This window comes from Eumetopias jubatus, unplaced genomic scaffold (genome assembly GCF_037043125.1).
Source record: "Eumetopias jubatus isolate StellerSeaLion01/CBP00866 unplaced genomic scaffold, mEumJub1_p1.0 scaffold_9, whole genome shotgun sequence".
Taxonomy (NCBI): Eukaryota; Metazoa; Chordata; class Mammalia; order Carnivora; family Otariidae; genus Eumetopias; species Eumetopias jubatus.
In genome coordinates this window covers 88,283,736-88,304,722 of record NW_028274815.1, presented here as the reverse complement: position 1 = coordinate 88,304,722, position 20,987 = coordinate 88,283,736, and the positions used below count along the sequence as shown (strand labels likewise).

Genomic DNA, 20,987 nt, shown 5'->3' with positions numbered 1-20,987 from the left:
CAGTGAGGAGTCTGGATTGATTCTAAGAGCCATGGATTCCAGAGGAGGCTTAGCAGGGGTGAGGTCACTCAAGTTACCTTTTTGTAGGGATGGCTCTGGTCACTGTGTGAGATGGATCTTAGAGACAAGATGGAGGACAGGGTGGCTGGGAGAGGGAGGGTGAGAGGTAGCGTCCCATGGACCAAGGGGCCCAAGAACACCTGGGTTTCTGACCACTGCAACTTGAAAACTTTTAGTCTAGAAGGTTCTTTCTACATTCATGTTACACTAACAAAGCCCCCTAGGTGGAGGCAGGGGAGGGCTCATGAATGACAAGGACATGGTCAGGGAGAGTCCCTGGACCCAGGGACAAAGGCTGTATGCACTGAGTGGGGGAGTGGGTCCAGAAGAGAGATGGACCCAGACCCAGACCCACCCACTTGGAGCAAACACCGACGTCTTCAGAGTGATCCTTCTCCCACTGCCTCCTGGAGCTCACCACACTCAGCCTGCTCAGTCACCCTGGCCACCACGGCCCCTCGGCCACGAGCCAGCTCAGGCCACCACCTGGAACCTGCGGTGCTCACTCGTAGGTTGCTTCCCAGGGGGGCCTTCCAAGCATGCTAATTAAAGTTATAGTCCCCTCCACCTCAGCTTCACTCCCCTCCTTTGCCAGCTTTCTTTTTCTCCACAGAGAACATACTACCCTCTAGAATTTGTTTCTTTTCTCTATTGTTTGTCTCCTACTAGAATGAGGGTTCCAAGACATTTCTCTTCTGTTTTGTTGGCAGCTGCCTCCCCCAGGGCCTGGCACCTAGCAGGTGCTCAGTGAATGAATGCACAAAAGAAGGGATGGGTGTGAACGAAGAAATGAATGGTGGTCTGAAAGGTAGAGCCTGCAGAGCTCTCTCAGCCAAGGGCTAAGACACGCCCACAGAGACCTAATGAAGGAACAAACAGATCTCCAGCTCTTGACAATGGTCCTGGCACAGGCAGGTGTCTTCCTATTTTACAGCAGAAGTCAGCCAGACTGTGTGTGCGCTGCATTTGCTCCTTGGAGACACTGTCAGTGTAGTCCTCCCGGCACGGCTGTGGTATAGAGGATAGGCTGCCCTCACCTACGAGGGGCCAGCCCCAAGGAAGTGTTGTGGCAACTTGGAACCTTCTAGAATCTCGTTAAAATTGTTTCCTAGAGAGGCTAACACAGCCCTGCAATGTGCTAAGGGTCTATGGGCAGGGAGGTAGGCAGGAAAATCAATGCAAACAGAGACATCTGGAAAAGTGAGGTCGACAAACCAAGTCTTTGTCTCTGCTCACAACAGAAGGAGAGTCCTCAATAGCTTCAAACTATTACTCTTAATTGCTCTCACTTTGAAGAGTTGGAAGAAATAAAAGCAACCAAGAATAGCTTTGAGTTTCTCTAAGTCAAGCAGAACTCAAATGAAGCCAGAATTAGCTGCGTTTCCTGATGTTGCGATGATCGGCTGAGTTGCGGTAGCTATAGAAAGTCTCCCGATATGCACATGCATGGCGTGAGCATTTGACCTGAATCTTAAAAAGGTCCCGGCCACCAGCAACTTACACCCCCTCCTTTCCAAACAGGAAGCATTAATAAAAGGTAACAGGAAAAAACAGGACAACGACATGTGAGGCATTTTGCAACAGGCCCCCAGAGTCAATCTTGGCAATAATTCATTGTCAAGATTCAGAACTAATGGTGGGGCAGGCAGCTCGGACCTGCAGGGCAGATGTCTCCCCTAAAGCCTGGTCAGCTCTGGAGGGAAGACACCAGAGTCCCCCGATGACCCTAGTGACTGCAGATGGATATGTTTGTAACCAGACACGCTGTTCCTTCTGCACTAAACACACGCCCTGAACCTCAGCCAAGACATAGTCCACTGTCACCTTATTAACATCCAGAGTCAAATCTCTCCATGGCTAAAAATGCTTTTACCATCACATCTGAAAAACAGCTACCACCACCACGGCCTGCCCAAGGGGGAGGGGGGGCCTTATAAGCAGGACTCAGCCTGGGTGGGCGGCTCCCACATCGATGGCCAAGTCCCACCCTTGCGTCTAAGTGGAATCTGACAAAACAAGTTTCCTCCCCAACTTCTTTCTTAGATTGGGGCCCACCCAGACCTGTTGCATCAGGTTCTCCGTGGCCCGGAGCCTTCCAGGTGATTCTAATGTTCACTGAAGTTTCTGAGCCACTGGCCTGGACTACTCCAAAAGAAAAGATAGAAATGAAGAGACAGTACAGGAATGTGGAAAACTGAGTTAAGGCAGTAGGGTGGAGGGAGGGCAGGTGGGAGAGGACAGCTCAGGACAGCCTGTGGGGAGCAGTTGGAGGAATCTGTCTCCCTCAGTAACGGGAGGTGAAGACAAAAACAGTCCGAGGTCCCAGAGGGCCCAGTGGGGTGCTCCAGTTAGGTGAGAAGAGAACCCATCTTTACCTACTTGGTATGCTGGAGTAAGACTATCCACAGGAGTGACATGTGAGGGGAAGGAGGAAAAGCAGCTGGGGCCAAAGGCAAAAGCAGTTACACAAGTACATGGTGGGCATGCTTGGTTTCCCACTAGATGAACTTGAGGCCACGGCACAAGTGACAGGCTTGGACAAGGGGTGCAGGAATGGCAATTCTTTTCCAATGTCACCTGCGTTTTCAGCTGTCCCCAGGTTGAGACACTTTCAGTCCCTACCTGTCTCTTGAAGATGGAAATTCATGTAAGCCTTTTCTTGCTTTCTGCTGGGCCCACTTGACAGCTGTACCTCTCAGGCTTGGGGAAGACTGTGAGGATCCTCTATGTCCCCACAACGCTCCTGGTGAGACTGGTGAGCAAGGACAGGTGGTTTCACAGGGACCGGCTAAGTCCTATGCGCTGAGAGCATCCCAGCCACGACTTTTTCAGAAGTGGTGATGGGTCGCTCCTCATACTTTGATTAGTTGTGTGAAATATTGGCTCACAACCCAGTAATACCACACAAATGCACGAATTGCCTATTTTGTGCCAGCACCATGCCAAGACTGAGAAGGGAAAAAAGTTATGTGCTACAGGGTCTGGCTTCTTACATTTGTAGTTAGGGAGACAAACAACAACAACAAATCCAGAAACTATGGAATGTACAATATTATATTACAAGATGTTAACTTCACAAGTAATTCAAAAAAAGGTAAAGAAGTGAGGAAGCAGGGGAGCTGGTACCTATGCACTTGTCTATTTTTGTTGGGGAAACCCCTGATGATCACACACGTGTGTGCAGGCATCAAGCCTGGGGGTGCAGAGACTGGCAGGAAAACGTGCAGACCCAGATCGCAGCTGGGCCAAATGCACGAAACTGAAGTCTTACTCTCCCATGGAACTGTCTTAGGTCTTTGTGTCATGCCTCCAGCTGTAAAGTAAGGGAAAGAGGGGGTGAAGGCAAGGCACCCTGCTTATTCTCCTGTCACCTTATTAACATCCAGAGTCAAATCTCTCCATGGCTAAATATGCTTTAGGGTTTAGGAGCTGGCCTCCCGGACCACTTTGCTCAGATGCAGAGGAAACAAGGAACGCCAGGACCTGCCCTGCCTGGCTCCCGACAAGTCCTGTCTGCTCTGCCCACAGCCTTCCTCGGCCAGTGCTCTCTTGAGTGCCTGCGAGTTGCCCTGCTAAGTGCATTCAGTGTTCATGAAGGCACGGTCCGCACCTGGACACAGAAATGCAGGCAGGAGTTGTAGCCAAGTCAAGGTGGGGGCCCACTGCTGTAGAAGCTCATAAGAAACGGGCCAGCAGCAAGAAAAAAATGAAACAGCCTTTAAGCAAAATGGCAAAGCCCCCTCCCCCAACAGTCTCTGGCAGAAATCCAGAGAAGTTTCTTTCCCGTGTCCTTTCTGAGGTCTTGTTCCCACACTGCCTCTGACCCGGTGAGCTCCGGTGTCCTCAGAGAAGCTAGGTGGGGAAGTGGGGCCACATGGGAAGAAGGAAATGGAGGCAAACACCAGCAGCAGTGTGACAAACGCACCCCCTGGCTCACCTTCAAAGCTGGACCACAGGACCATGTTTGGAACTCAGTCGTAACCAGTATCCGCGGTGAACAATTGCCTCAAAGGATTTCACCCGTTCCTCATCTCTCTAAAAAAGTCCTTGATTACTGACTCTTGGCACTGGAGTTGGGGACAGGCAGCACTGGAAAGCTACAGCTGACCTCCAGCTCTCCTGTTCCACCAAAAATACCCCCGTGAGTCTAACTTTCTCAGCCCTGTTTACCTTTCGCCCCAGTCTTCCTGAGATTGAGCTGACATACGACTCATACTAGTTTCTAGTGTACAACACAATGACTTGTTGTCAAAATCCCGAAACCGTCCCAGGTTAACACCCACTTAGCCAAGATGGAACAAGGATCATGTTTACGCTCTTGCCTGACACGCTGAGAACAGATCCACGAAACATGGCTTTTAGACACGGGGCATCAGCAGCTCGGGACAGTGATTGTCGAGAGAGGTGAAGCCTGCCACGTGAGGCCTCTGGTTCACCTGGGCTCTGGGGCTTCTCCCTGAGTTGGGAAGAGGGAGTTTGGGGGCCAGGGAGCCCACAGTGGCCGGGGCCCGTGGACCTGAGTCCTGGAAAGGAGATATCTGCAGAGGGGTGCCCCCGCCAAGTCTTTAGCCGAGTACTGATGAGGGCATTCATAGGAAATTACCCAGAGCTGAGGAAAGAACCACCCAAAGGGGAAGATAGAACAATTCCTGAGGCTCATGCAAAGCTGGGCACAGTTTGCATTCCCACCTTCAAGAGTGAAGAACCTTGTAAATCATAGGGCACGGAGTGGAGAAGATTATAGATTCAGAAGTGGGGATAATTAGCTCTACGTTAGAGGCTGCCCTAGTCCCTCGGAACAGAGCTTAAAAGCAAGGCTCAAAAGCATCAAACTGTTTGTAAGTGATCTAGCAACATCCCAGAACAAAGCTTAAGCTATATTTATAGGAATAAAAAAAATATCCAGCATCCAAAAAGGCAAAATTCACAAAGTTGGTAGCTAATTAAAAATATCAGGAATGCCAAGAAGCAGGAAAATGCAATCTACAAATCTATTTTATAGATCTCTATAGAGGAGAAAAATCAGTCAGTAGAAATAGAACCAGAAACAACACAGAAGACAGAATTTGTAGACGAGCACGTCGGAACATTTACTATGACTATACTTCCAAGCACGGGTGTTAAGGAGAGATAGAGGACATAAAAAAGACTCCAATCAAACTCTGAGCTCAACTCCCCAAGATGCTCAAACCACCCGCCCAACTGCCCCAGTCAGAGGTGTAATCTGCTCCCATCTGTCTATGAGGGCTCTGTGTTTCTCACTTGCCAGTTCCCTTCACTGAGGCTGCTTTTCATCTCCTTCCACAGACAGCAGGAATTTCAGCAGTGGGCTTCAAACGGAATCTCTCTGCAGGAAAGAATGGGTGAGGTCTGGTGAAATGTGCTACATAGAGAAAATGTGCCACCTCTGTGGAAGGTTCTGGGGTCAGGCCCGCCCTCCGGCTCCCACAGCAGCACACCTGGCCAGGAGGGAGGCCCCAAGGGCAGGAGAACTGTGGGGAAGATCTGCGGCTGCATAAACTCACCTTGCAGTAAAATGTGAAGACGCGGCTGCACGTCACTGGTTTTAAAAGAGCATCAGGGTAAAATGTTATTAAAGCCTTATCAGGCCACTAACCTGACGCTTGGGGGGGTTTTTGTGGGTCCCCAGTGAGTACCTGGTGTCAGCATCACTGTTTCCAGACCCCACCTGTCTGCACACACTCTGAACTTCTAACAGCCCTGAGAGTAACGCGTGGGGAGAGAGAAGTGGAGTCGGGGAGAAAAAAAACCATTCCCGTGTTAGCACCAGGGCGTTTCTGCCAAAATTTCATATAAGTTAGCAGAGCTGGTTATTTGTAGGCAGTAAAGAATGATAAAGGAAAAGAAATAAAAAGCAAGTAGACAATGCCCTTTATCCGGGAGAGCTCCTCAGGCTGGGAGCCACTAAGCCCCACTTGGTGGATGGCTGAGAGTGTGGGGAATGGCTGGCTGTGTCCTCAGCTGTCAAGAACCTTCCATCTCCTCTGTCTCCCTGAGAAGTGCTTGCATGTGGATGACAATGGCTGGAGAACTGTTACTTTCATTCGTGTGATGCCGGACCATCCACACAGGGCTTGCACCTGTTACCTCATGGGATCCTCCTGATCGACTTTCTCATGTGGTGCCATCCACATTTCGAAGGCAGGGGGAGTTCACTGCAGAATCATCAAATAGCTGGATAAAGCCCATGTAAGCCTCTGCTTCCAGAGTCCATATACGTAGAACAATAGGCCTTCCAACCCCAGGTCCAGCATTCCCAGATGGGAGGGAAGGGCAGGGCAACTGGGAGCAGGAAGTAAGAAGTCCCTTTTCCTCTTCCCACTGCCCATATTTACTTCCTGACATGCTGGCTTTCCCTCTGAGGAGCAAGGAGAGTCCTTGGAAGGAGGAGGGAGACACAGAGACCAGGAGTGGTGACTAAGAATGAGCACCCCCCAACCAGGAACATACCTGCGAATTTGCCCACCCTGGATCCCATGTACAGTGGAGGGTCTGTGGACGGTGCTGAGGGGATGAAGAGAGTCTCTGAGTCCAGTGTCTCTGCTGCTTTCCTCAGGAACCTGGGCATGGGCATTCCCTTAGAAGCCACACACCCTCCTCATCTTCCTCCCTGAAAACACACTGCCCACCCCAGGCAAGGAGCTGGAAAACCAAGACAAAGTTGATGAAATCATGAGCAATCTCCTTCGCATTGGGAGATGGTGAAGCCAAGGCACGGAAGCACTGTCCACAACTGTAGAACAGTACGGAGCACGTACAATGAATAACCTCAGAGTTAGTTTGTTCCCAATAAAAGCGGTCAGTTGTGCTAATGAGTTATTGCCAAATGCTTTGATACCATATTTCAAGATGGAGGTTCAAAATAATGTTCTCTTTTTGTAAATTCCGAAGTGACAAGGAGACAACTGTGCTACATGAGCAAGACAAACTGAATTCAACATTGTAATCAACTGAAGCTTAGAACCAAGCTGTCTAACAACGTACGTTGTAATTATTGTGCTGAAGACAAGGACTCCCAAGTGGGAAACAGTTGTCATGAGTAACCACCACTACAGAGTTTGTCATTTATTTGGCTAACTCAGGATTTTCGTTTCTGCCTCCATCAGTTTTCCAGGATCTAGAAACATCATCCCATCAACAGTTTTCCCTAACACCACGTAGGATTCATTCCACACAAAGACTGGGGTTTATGATTACTGGCACCAACAGAGGACTGGGGTCTGGTTCCCCAAAGTGGGAATTCTCTGGGCTCCCTGGGATGAGGTTGCCCCCCACCTCACTTTCTAGAGCCTAGCGCTGTTCCCCCATCTCTCCCACCGTCCAGAATACAGCCCCCCTGAGACATGCCTGCAGGGGCTCCAGGCCTCCCGGGCCCTGAGAACTGGGGCTCCTTCCCTCAGGTCGGTGAGGACCACACACAGTTGTGGGAGGCCACAAAGGATTCATGTGGAAGCAGCGGAAGGGCAGGAAATAGGACAGGGCAGCGCTGTCCTAGGGCAGCCGGAGCCAGAGGACAGATCCACCATATGCCCATGCTTTGGCTCCTAGTTTGAGAAACAGGCTTTCTGCAGAAGCCACTCTGGGGTGCAGCCAGCTAACTGTGGGCTGACGAATGGCAGAGCTGTCTTTGATGCATCTGGAGTGTCAGAGGGAGAGAAAATGGACTTCAGCACATGCTCAACCTTCAAATTCCATCTTCCAGTCCCTCACACCTGTTTGCACCCGGGCTTCCTCCCATCACTACTGTAGCCTGGGGGCCTTCTCTCTCCTGAGTCATCTTTGCTCTCCAAACCACCCTGCCAGGTCCCCATTCTGGCTCCACAGCTAGTGGTCAGCACCTTCAGCCTCCCACAGCACCCTGCAGCCCTGTACACATGTTCCACTAGCACCCCAAGCCCAGCAGCCCTCTGCCCACCCTTCACTTCCTCCCTCAGCCCCTGCCTCTCTCCCACATCCCCCCACCAATCTTCCCCTGGAAGCCCCCACATGGCCTCTGTTCTTAAGCCCTGAACCTTGTCATTCTCAACAAATAATCTGCCACATAGCTAAGAGCAGGACAACTCGGAATAAACTCTGAACAACCCCCAGGCCTCAGTGTACCTCAGAACCTTCCCCATTCATCTCCTCCTCCCTCTGAAGGGTGGATTTCTCCCCGTCCACAAGGTGGGCCCTCATCCCCTCCCGACTCTTCTGCAGGGGCCACTTATCAATTGTCCCCTGCAATCCCTTGGGTTTTATCTCTTCTCTCTCCCTTACTCTCCCCTCATGGTGCCCTGTCCAACATAAAACTGAGCGAAGCGTTCCCATGACTCTGATAACCACTTAAGACGTACCCCTTTCCTGGCTCTTCACCAGAGCCCTCACTTACCCGCCTGCCCACCCTTCCAGGTTTATCTTGGTTCTGCTGCACAATGGAATGCCTTCACAGGTTGGTAGGGAAGGGACACTTCCACAGAGGAGAGATTTTCCTTAGGGGTCCTCTGAACACGGCCTGTCATTTCATGTTATTTCCTTCTTACACTCATGAAACCCACACTGAACAAATTAAAAAGCACTGTAAATGGGCAGCCCCACCTGTTGGGAGGATCCACTCCTCCCAACCTCCTGGGTCCCCAGCGGCCTTGTGGTCAGGCAGCCGCGTGGCTGAGTTCTGGCCACAGCATGTGGGTAGTGGTCTGACGCCCACTGCCAGGCCTGGCCCATGAAACTCCTGCTTTATCCTCACTCCCATGTGTTAAAGATGGCAGAGCCCCATTGGCAGGCTCTCCCTCGTGCCTGCATGAGCCCGGCCAACCAGAACAGCCAGATATGACCCTCTATTGCGGTTAAGCCCTAGGGTCTCAAGGTTCACCTGTCACAGCAAGTACTGATACCTCAACTATTACGCTCATCATCCCTCTTCCCAACTTCTTCACTTCCTGTACCACACCTGGCATCCAGGCACAATCTTCCCTAGACTCAAACCCCTAGGGATCTGGTTCTTTCACCTCTGGAGTGTGGGATGTCCCCAGGTAAAGGGCATAGGAGAGACACCTGCAAGTCCCAGAGTCAACCTGCACCCTTTCAGGTCTGGCCAAAGACAGCCACTGTCCCACCACGTGTGAGTTGAATAAATTCTCATCAAGAGCAGGAGCAAGCCCACTTCGATCAGCTTGCTTTCCCATCTTTCTCAGCCTCCAAGGAACCCAGAGGGCCATCCCCTCATCTACACGTTTAAATATCAGAGCACAAAACAAGGAAATGCATTAATGTGCGTATGTTAACCAAAGGTTGACAGATGACATACAAGAGGGAAGGAAAGAGCACCACTTCCAGCCCAGCAGTCCTGCCAGTGGGCACGAAGACCAAACAGTGCTTCTCTGGCATCTGCGGCCAGCCTCTGGGCCTGGGTGTGCTCAGGGCTGACGATACAGCCTCTCTCTACCAATGTCACCCCCTGTCCATAGGATGAACAGTCTTCAGCTACACATCTGCATATTTGCATCAGCACGGAGCACAGGAGAGCCAGTTTTCAGGGGTGAGGGGCTCATTCTCCCACTGAAACCTGCCGCTGCACCTTCTTTGGGTGCCGAGCCCTGGGGATGTGAAGGGAAGGAGGCAGATGAAGTCCTGCCCGCAGCATGCTCTCAGGTTGAGTGGATGTGAACAGTCTCTACACCGGGGTGAGCGCAGAGCCTGGTGGGAACAAGGAGGAAGCCCGCACCCCAGCAGGGGCAGAGGTCAAACCAGGGGTCTCTCACAGAGGGGTGGGAGCTGGCCGAAAGGGTGTGGGGCTCAGTCTCAGGAGCTATGTGAGTGAAGGCTGGAAGTGAGACAAAGGGGTGTCCTCAGACGGGTGGGAGCTGGCCCCACGCAGCCATGGAGTCCAGAGCAAGTGGGACAGGCCATGGCACACAGCTGTGAGGGGACAAGTCTGTGCACCCTGCAGTCCCTGGGGGGGAAGTGAGACCCAGCAAAGGTGCACAGGTGTGAGGGGAGGTGCCGGTCGGCCTGGGAGAGGACTGATAAAGGAAGAGGTGGGCAAACTCCAAAATCCAGGAGCAAGGCAAAGCATTCCTTCTGCGACTTCCAGACAGCCAGTCCCCATATTAGGCCCCCTCTAAACATCAGGTGCTGTGTCTTTAAAGTTAAAAACCAGTCCAACCCCCATTTCCTCCCCCTCCCCACCTCTCCTCAGTGTGCCTCTAAGTCCTCCAAACAGCCTTTGGCTCTGGACCATCACTGACTTTTGCTAGATGCAGAAAATGGTTCCTGGCTAATTCTTGCGCTGATCTCCTGACAAGCTGTCACTCCCACAAACATTTATTAAGCACCCACTATGTGCAGTCACTTTGCTAAGTGCTAAGGGTATTAAAAATGAACAAAGTCCCTGACTCAAAAGACCTTGATCTGAGCAGAGGAGTGAACAAGTTTAAGAAATGCTTGAAGCCCTGAAACTTTACATAAACAGGATCATAGGGCTCAGGGAATGGTCTTATGGAGCGAGGACCATTTGAGTTGGGTTTTGAAGAGTGAAGAGGAGCTTCTATGGGTCCTTGCATAGGGGCCCCGAGCTAGGAAAGGCAATGTGGAAGTTTGGGTGGTTGGAATCTTGGGTGCTTGGAGAGAGTCTGGTGCCGCCGTACTAGGTAGAAGTTGTGAAGCTGGGTCTTGGCATCTCATGGCAGGTTTGGAGATCACCACCTTGGAGGCCATGGAGCCCAGGCTAGGAGGGAAGGAGAAAGCTGGGGCTTGGGGTGGAGGGCAGGGGAGGGTGGATCTGAGAGAAACACTGTTCAGGTATGGTGTAGAGGGCAGACTAGAGATGAAGGGGCTGGTGTCAGGGGCAGGACCAGACACGCCCCGAACTACAGGAGGGCTCTGCTCTTGGACCCTTCCCAGGTGCATCCATGCCCACAGTGGCCCATTCACATGCCAATGACCCCAAGTTAGTGTCTCAGCACAGACCTCTGTCTTGAACTTGACCCCTGAACATCTGCTGCCTATCTGACATGCCAGTCAGATGTTTAACAAACACCCCAAGCCCAGCCAGCCCAGAACTGGCCTCCTGGTCTCCATATGCCCCTGCCCACTTCACCCCCCATCTCCCACCTCAGTCAATGGTGATTTCATTCCTCCAGTTGCTCAGAGCACAACTTGATTTCTTCTACTTCACAGCATCACATCAGCACTTCCTGCTGGTTCTACCAGCATAGAGCAGCTGATGCCTTTTGCCATCTCTGTGGCTACTACCCTGGCCTGTGCAGCCTCATGTCTCAGCTAGAATGGTGCAATAGCTTTGTGATCTGTTTCCACTCCTGCCACACATGCTCCCGCCCTGCTACTCAATCTATGCTCAACACTCGTGCCAAAGTGGTCCACTTAAACCTTAAGTCAGGTCATCAAGCTCAAAAGTTCTTCAACGGTTTCCTATTTCACCTAAAACAAAAGCCAAAGTTCTTAAAAAGGGCTTCAAGGGCCTATACAATCTGACCCTCTTCACCTTACTGACCTTACCTCTTACTACTTGCTCCCTTGTCCACTTGGTTTCAGCCACATGGCCTTTCTGGCTGTTCCTCAAGCCAGCATGAAAGTGGACCCACTGTGACAAGGTCACCTGGGTAGCCAACCACATATACACTCACCTTGAAGAGCAGCTAATGTTTAAATATCCTACTCAGCAGAAGTGAAGCACCATCATGTCATCTGGTAACTTTGGAGGTCTTTCTTGGTTAACTGCTGGTGACCCAGGTCTCCTCATTGCTCTGCCTAAACAACTGATTTTCTAAACGTGAAGGCAGAACTTGACACTTATGCTCATTGCATTTCATCATTCTTTTCAACTGTGTTTCCAGCCTGTCATGGTCTTTGGGATCTTAATTCTGGGCCCGTGGAGAGGTTTTCCTTGCAGACATGCTTCACAGGCCAATTTCCTAACGTGCCTTCTAAGTCTCCATGCGAATCCCCCACTGAGACTCGGAGCAGAACAGGCAGAGCACAATCCTGCATCCTGTGTCTGGATCTCTCCAGACTGAGGCTGATTCCCGTGAACACTCTTCAGGAACAGCTTTCAAGTGAGCTACCTCTCCCATCATGTAGCAGGTGAATATCTGAATTGCTTGTCTTGTTGACATTACCCAAGTGCACATCTGGCTCAGCTCAGGGTACCATGGTGGGGCTGTCATGCCTGCACGGAAATAGGGGCATGCCTGCCTTTAAAGAGCTCCCACCCCCGCTGGGGAGTGAAAGTGAACACTTGTGAGAAAACACTCAGAAATATGAGGCCAAATATGGTCAATGCCAAGGAATGACACAGATCTCTTCAGTAAACATGTGAATGGACCACTAAGCAATTATTCATTCAACAAACCTTTATAATAGCAGAGCAACAACAGAGATGGCCCTTGTGAGCCTACCTCATGACTGGTCTATGCACTCTGTTATTGTCTTGAAGCCTCAAAACTATCCCCATGAGGTCCATGTTATTGTCCTTGTATGAGAGAGGAAATAGGCTCAGAAAGGATAAGAAATGTGCCAAAGGTCACACATCTAGTACATGGTGTTGAGCCCAGGGGGGTCTACCTCTGAAACCCATGATGCTCTGAGCTGCCCCGAGGCCCATTCATGGTTCTGTCACTGGGGTTGCCATGGCCCACGAGAAATAGGCCTTGCTCTTAGGGGATGACCTGAAATCCATACGAAGGGCAGATGCCAAGCCTGCCATCTTGGAGCCCCATGGACAGGATGATGGGTCTGGCTTGGCAGAACTTCCAGTTGGGTCTACTCTCGCCACAGGGTGGAATCCCAAAGTCAGACCCAGGCATGCCAGGGCATGAGAAGGGCAGAGTGCCTTACATTTACCCCACGGTGGGCAGCACTGAGCCCCCACACATGGAGGAGGAGGGCTCCCTTGCCCCCTGGAGACACAGAAGGAAGGGCACGTCACCATCATGGGTTTGGGTTCACTCCCCCGGGGCCGCAGCAACGCCGACTCTTCTCTGTCCCGGGTGGACACCAGTGAGGCCACCCTGCCCAGCAGTCACCAGACAGAGAGGCGGGGTCAGCAACACGTGCCATGGGCCCAGTGTGGGGATGGCTGCTCCATGCCGATTGTTCACGAAACCAACCAGGAGAAAAGAACAAGGAGGCAGGTTGAAGACCCAGGGCCAGTGGCCGGGGAAGCCGAGAGGGGAGCTGGAAAGGTGGGGAGGTCCAAGGCAGGGAAGGAAGGCACGCAGGAGGCAGCGGCGAGGACTTGAGGGTGAAGGAGGCTGTGGCAGAGTCAGTGCCTGAGAGCAGCCGGCCCAGGTCGCCAACGGGGGTACCGGGGCAGCCAGGCCCCTGGGCACTACGGGGAGCGTGGATGAGAGGGTTATTTCTGCAGGACACCAGGAGTATAGATATTTCCGGAGACCGGGGCCCCCTTCTCAGCAGACGGGCCGCTGGTAGCTCCAGGCCAGGCCGGCTCCATCCTGGCTTTACACCATCTCTCCCACCGGGCCTGCTCGGCAAGACCGGGGTGAAGAGACAGCCCTGCTTAGGAGAGGACTGTAGAATCTGCAGAGCCAAAGTTCTTGTTCACTTCTTACAGAACCTCCCGGGTCAGGCACAGGGCAGGAACTGCCTCAATGGGAAGCTCGGGTTCCAACTCCGCAGAAGACCCGAGCTCCAAGCCCTGGTCTCTCAAAGGCCTGCTCCGCCTCCTGGAGGGAAGACAGCCTGAACTCTGCAACCCCCGGAATCTACCCCTATGGCTACAAGGGGGCCAGAGCCACTCAAGTACCTCAAAAAGGAACTGATAGAGAAACAGTGAAACGGTCCCAGGAAATACCCGTTTGGGGCTTCTTGTCTTCAGTGGTTGCTGAGTGAGAAGCCAGGAGTCCGTCTCAGAGCGGGTCAGGGGTGCTGTGGCAGGGCCGTGGTGTGGGGCCAGCACTACACGGGCCACGGCCCTGCCCAGGAAGGAGTGGGTCCAGAGGAGCAAGGCCCCTGCCCACGGCTGCTTTCGGCCCTGCTCTGCCATTGCCCCTGGGAGGAGAGCAGAGCACCCCTGAGCCTCGGGGCCCTCAGGGCGTCCTCTCTGAGGAAACACACAAAGGGGTAAGGAAGCCATGTTCAGAGCAGAGGCAGGACTGTCACTGAGGTATAGGGCATGGAGGGCTTCTGGGCCAGAAGGAGGAAGGAGCCTGCCTAGATGTCCTCAAGGGAGAAGTGTTTGAAAGCATGTCTCTGGTGGCTGAGCGCTCAGGCCCCGGGAAGGCACAGACAGGCCCATTTGCCCTTTGAGTGTGTCTGTGCAACCGAGGAGAGTCCTCAGAGAGCCCAGCTGATTGGTTTCCCAGCCCTGAGCCCAAGCCCTCAGCCTCCCTGACGATGCCTGAGCCCTTCTGGAGGGCGGGTAGCTGATGGGTCTGACCTGGCCGTCCCCAAGTGGTGCCCGTGTGACCTGCCTTGGCGTTCCTTTCATCTTAGCTTCTTAAACTGCACTTTCAAGTGCACAAATGTTAACTGCACACCATTTTACAGCTGCACACAACTGTGTAAGCACTCCCGAGATTAAGATATCAAACACCTCGGCCTCCCAGAGTCCTCCCTCTTGCTGCTTCCCGTCAATCTCCCTGCAGAGGCCCTGTGCTCTGCTTTCTGTCACCCTGGAGTAGTTCTGCCTGCCTTTGAACTTCCTAAAAGTGAAAATCGTACATACTCTTTTGTGTATGGCTTCTTTCAAAAGATTTGTCTGTGATATTCGGCTACGCTTCTAAATGTGGCAATCTTTTGCTCGTTTTCTCTGCTGGATAGTATTCCACTGTATGGACATACCATCCTTTATCCATTCCACCGCTGATGCAGTGTTTCTAGTTTGGGGCCATCATAAGAAAGTTTCTGTAAGCATTTCTGCATATGTGTTTGAGTATCCTCGTATGTCTGCCTAGAAAAAAAAAGTTCCCCTGGTTACAAATGTCTGGGAAGGCAGATTTTTCACTTCTAGACTGCATGGTAAGTGTTACTCATGCATCAGGTTCTTCGATCTTAAGCAGCAGGATGAAGAACACACCCCTGGAAATTGGAACAAATGCACAAGTGGAAGCTTACAAGGTGTTTGGGGAATGTTGACTCCTACAAGGTGCTAGAGAGGGGGGTGTGTGTGTGTGCGAACTTTGTGTGCGAGAGTGTATGTCAGTGTGTGTATGAGTCCATACAGATTTGCGTGTGTGACTCTGTGTGAGCTCTATGTGTGTGTATGTGTGTGGACTTAAGAGTTATTGTGTGAGAGGGTCTCAGAATCTCCTGGGCAGTTTATCCAGAATTACTGTGAGAGAACCACTGGCCTGGAGCATTTAGGGAAAGGAGAGGAAATGACCAGAGATGAGACTAGAAAAACAGATGAGGGTCAAACTGCAAAGAGTGGTGAATGTCTTACTATAGCATTTGGATTTTATCCTGCGGTGACAGGAATCACCAGATGTGTTTAACAAATACCTAGTGGCACCATACACCATGCGGAAGGTGTGGCAAAGCCGGCTGTGTCACCTACCAGCACGTGGAGCCCTGCACCAAGCTGAGTGAAGTACGGTCTGCTAGTGGGAGGTACTGGAGGGCAGGGCAGTGAAGGGCTAAGTCTACAGCAGACAGCCTGTGTTTATGTTCCAGCTCTGCCATTTATCAGCCAGGGGACCTTTCCATGCCTCTATTTGTTCATCTCTAAGGTGGGGACATTCCTGGCTTTCTTATGTCAGCGTTGTTGAGAAAATTAAATGAGCAAGTACTTGAAAGTGTTGGCACATAGTGAGCATGCAGTAAGCGTTAGCTAAAACAATCCGTATGGATAAATGCAGGGATTAATAGATGAAGCGTGTGTTGGCTCATAGGTGTACACATGGGACTTGTACTGACAAATGGCACATGCACACACAGTGGGCAAACAGTCCTGCACACACACAAACAGCCCACAGCGGACAGGGGTTTACAGGTCAAACATTCAAAGATGCCCCCAGCTCAGCCACTGCCCATAACTTACTGGAAACCGAGTGCTCCTTAGTTACAGAAAGGGACAGGAAATGACTAGATCCTTAATCATCCTTGCTTTAGGGACTTGCAGTTGGATGAGTTGCCCGGTTACCAAAGTCCTAGGAGGACTGCAAAAGGCCCGCTAGAGTCAGCGTCCTTCAGCTCTGTTTGCAGGGACACAGGGAACGCTGCCTTCTCTGGGGCTGGGGAGACAAGAGCAGCGGTACCTAGGAGAGTCTGGGGAAAGTGGGCGCCAGCAGAGGATTTCCATGAGAAGTGAGGAAAACTTGCATCTGAGCCCTCCTTCACTGCCCATACAGTAAGGCGGTCTGCAGCCAGGCCTGGGACAGACAATTTGAGGAGCTGCGACAATTCTCACAGCATAGCAGTCTGAACAAAAACCCAAACAATCCCCATCTTCCCCTCTTGGAAAAGGGGCTCCCAGGCCAGGAGCCCAGCCCTGCCCCCTGCCCCACCTGGTGAAACAGTCAGCAGGGTGGGAGAGGAAGCATGTCTGAGAGCGTGATCTTACCTCCACATATAGCAAGGGGAAAATCCCAATCTTGTCTCCCAGCATGCCTTCTGCCCAGTTGTCATCCACTCTTCTGATGACGGTCAGGATCTCGTCCTGGGGTTGCCGCAGCCCATCATGTACACAGGCACGTGGACATGCAACAAAACACACAACAAAAACAGACCAATCAGTACTGCAGGGGCTAAGAAAAGATCCTAAGCAATGATGCAGAGAATGGTTTATTATCCATTTGGGGATCTGACAAACAAAAACAACCCGCCCTTACATCTTCACCCATGGTCTCCCTCTTTCTCTCCTATATATTGATCATAGCTGCAAAAATCCTCAAATAGAAAAGTGTGGTAATTTACAATATGGCTAGTACTTTAAAATTCATGTTCCTATTATTTATTTACTGAAATAAAATTATTTTGAATAAAAATAAACTCAGCAAGTATAAAGCTTTTGAAGTTTCTGGCTCCATCCACAAACAAAAAATGACCCAATCCAATTCCATTTATTTAGAGTTGTGGGTACAAAAAGCTTTGGATAACCCTCTTAAATTCTTTGGCAATACAGACAATGCCAAGTATAGATGCACAAAGTGGAAACAGATGGAAGGAGAAAGGAAGAGGCATGAAGCACAGAGGAAGAGAAGCTTTCCGGGGAGACTGGCAGCCTGGCAGCTGTGAGAAAGGAAATGCCCGGGATGCCTTCTCAGGTGCCAGCAGTGCAGGGACACATGACAGAGTGTGCAGAGAGGAGGGTGGGAGAGAGAAAGCACTAAGCAGGGATGGAGAGCAAAAGGGGGAACCCACCAGGGAAGGGGACTGGGGAAGAGAGACAACACAGGCAGCAGCAAGTGTCCAGACGGCCAGACAGGGATGCCACAGGCAAAATGGCACCTACACCAGGGCTCTGTGGCAGGCCTCTGTTCCCTCTCCAATATCCATCCTCCTCTCGGTGTGCAGGGTGTATAATAGAACCCCCGCATGGACTGTCTGCCAAACCACTGCCACCCCTGCCCCACCAGATCAAAACCTCCCTGTCACTTGTCCCTCAACAATCTGCTAGGGAACCACCTAGCCCATCTGGGACTTGTGCTAAGGAGATGATGGCCAGCCTAATGGGGTAACCCCTGCTGGATTTGAAGGTACCATCTGAGTGTTCAATACTTTAGTGTGAAGCAATGAGTTTTCCAATGAGGAGCTGAGTCCTCCAATGAGTCTTCAATACTTTAATGTGAAGCAATAATATGGGACTTGTAGGCCTCTCTAAGGTCAGAGGCACATTTTAGGCCAGCACATTTCATGAAATTATCAGAAAAGCTGGCTTCCCTGTGAGCTAAGGGACCACACAGTTTTGGGGTGTTTGTCTGGATCAAGACAGAGTCATCTAATGGGAATGGGATATGCCTTTCACAGAACAGAGATAGGGAAAAGCAAGGATGAGTGTCTGCCAGGGGAAGCTCCCCACGGTCTATTCCAAACCTCTCTTCACCTAGGGGGACAGATTAAAGTCTAGGAGCAATCAGACCCCTCATCCCCAACCTCCCAACTTTAAAAGATTCCAAATAACAAAATGATCTGTGATTTTAGAATATTTCTTCTCTCAATTGATACAAGCCAGAAAGATATAATAGACACTACAAGTGGATCATATCATTTCAGAAGTTACAGGGTAGTCGGTTCTCAGGCTACAGAATGATATTTGTAAGGGTTCCCCATTCTAACTCAGCCATTAGAATGTATGGGCTTTTCTGGTAATCACTGGGCAAAGTGGCCAACTGGCTTGAGGAGAGATGTACAGAAAATGCCCCTGAACTCTCATGCCTTGCTCACCTCACAAGTCTACAACTTATAAGAGTCCTGGGCCTGTGAATGAACTCAACTCAGATTCAGCCAGAGGGAGCCACCTAGGACTTTGCTGATCAAGCAAAGGGAAAGGTAACTGAAGGCTTCCTACATGTCAGAGTTTTTGCAACAATAAAATAGCACACACAAAAAAAAGACATTTAATTTTGTAAAATTCAAAAGAAGAAAATACCAGGTTAATTTTGGTTAAAAAATAGAAAATACCATATTATTCACACCATTACTTAGGACTGGTCTAGAAATTAGAGCCAAAGATATAAAAGAATATAAAACAGAAAGCATTAATATTGGAAAGAAGATATAAAATTTTTTTACCTAGAAAAAACAGTATCAACTAAAAATTAGAATAAATTTGAGAAATACTGCAAATTTTAAAATACATACATAAAAATCATTAGTTTACTCATATACCAGCAATAATAAGTAAGAAAATGTGATTAAAATTGGCTATTAAAAAAAGTTCTCTAATACACAGTATATGCCAAAATTAATTACATAAATATTAAAAATTTAAATGTTAGGAAAAAACCTTGAATGCCCAAGAAGAAAATATGAATAGATGTTTAATCTTGAGCTGGGGAAGGTCTTTTGAAGTATGATAACAATGATTTGGCTACACAAAAATGTAATTCTCTATGATAAAAATAGCAAAAAACAAAACAAAAAGGCAAAAACCTAGGAAAATACTTGGAGGATATATGACAAAGATTTAATATCCATACTATATAAAGACTTAAAGATACAATAGAAGAAAAAGACAAATACCTTAAAAAGAAAAATAGGCTAAGGGCAAAAATGAGACAATTCACAAAAAGGAAGAAAAGCAAATTGCCATTCAACATATTTTTAAAAGTTATAACTCACAAATAAAACGAATACAATTGTAAGCAAGAAGAGTCCTCTTTTTCTTCTATGTTCTATTTTGCCTATCAAATTAGCAAAGAAGAACATAAAGCCAACTCAGTTTTGGTCAGCATGCAAGGAATAGGCACATCATCATTTTTGGTGGAGATAGAAATTTATAGCAGGCAGTTTGTCAATTTCTATCAAAGATCAAAGCCTGCATACCCACTGATCTAACAACAGCCCTTCTAGAGACTCTACACTAGGAAAATCAAAGATGTGCAAAAAGATTTAGCTCTGAGAATGTTCATTACAGTGTTGTTCAATTAGATAGAAATTAAAGACAAATGCACAGCAAAAGAGATTTGGTTAACTAAATTATGGTACTGTCCACCAATACTATTCCCAACTCCAGCCCTAGCCATCCTGTAACTACCTAAGGAGGAAAGGGGAAAATGGAGACACACATGTGGACTTCACAATCTAGTGGTACAGGCTCCTTAAAAGACTGAGACCCAGTAATCAGACCATAGGACCATGCAGTGCTCCCCCTCTCCCCAAACACCACCACCACATTACTAAAGACCAATCTACAGCAGTTCTTTTTACCTGGTACATCATGTCTGTCTATCAAAAAACAAAAACAAAAACAAAAACAAAAACAAAAAACAACTATTAGACATAGTAAAAGGCAAAACAAAACAAAACCCAAAAATACAGTTTGAAGAGACAGAGCAAGCATCAGAACCAAACTCAGATACAGCAGGGATACTGGAACTATCAGATGGGGAATTCTAAAACAAGTATGATTAATATGCTAAGGGCTCTAATGGATTAAGTGGACAGCATGCAAGAACAGATGGGCAATGTAAGTAGAGAGATAGAAAGTCTGAGAAAGAACCAAAAAATCATGTTAGAGATCAAAAACACCATCACAGAAATGAAAAATCTTTAGACAGGCAAATTAGTACTCTGAACACGGCCAAGGAAAGAATCTTTGACCTTAAGGTCATCTCAATAGAAACCTCCAAAACTGAAAGGCAAAGAGAAAAAAGACTGGCGGGGGGGAAAAAAAAAGAACAGGATATTCATGGACTGTGAGACAACTACAAAAAGTATAATGTATATATAATGGGAATATCAGAAGGAGAAGGAAGAAAGGAGGAACGGAAGGAAGGAGGGAAAGAAATATTTGACACAATAACGACTGAGAATTTCTCCAAATTAATGTCAGACACCAAACCATAGATCCAGGAAGTTCAGAGAACACCAACTACGATAAATGCCAAAACAACCTAACAAAGTACTGAAAATCAAAGATGAAAAAAAATACTGAGAGAGGCCACAGGGGAAAAATATCATATTTATGGATGATCAAAAATAAGAATCACACCTTACTTCTCTAAAACCATGCAAACAAGAAGAGAGTAGAGTGAAATATACAAAGTGTTGAGAGAAGAAAACCCACCAGCCTAGAATTATGTACACTGAAAAATTATCCTTTGATAGTGAGGGAGAAATAAGGACTTTCTCAGACAAACAAAAATTAAGAGAGTTTGTTGCCAGCAGACCTGCCTTGTAAGAAATACTAAAAGAAGTTCTTTAGAGAAGAAAAGTATGTAGGTCAAAAACTTGAATCTACATAAAGAAAAGAACATTGGAGAAGGAATAAGTGAAGATAAAATAAA

At 49.1% G+C, this 20,987-nt stretch overlaps 1 protein-coding gene across 1 annotated transcript in view; it reads right to left on the bottom strand.

Moving 5' to 3' along the window:
* The window catches only part of SH3RF3 (SH3 domain containing ring finger 3), a 361,651-nt gene that overhangs the window by 120,979 nt on the left and 219,685 nt on the right, over positions 1–20,987 (bottom strand). Inside the window, exon 3 of the mRNA XM_088026672.1 lies at positions 16,601–16,696. Within this exon, the coding sequence (XP_087882798.1) occupies positions 16,601–16,696 (96 nt within the window). The remainder of the gene's footprint in view (positions 1–16,600; positions 16,697–20,987) is intronic.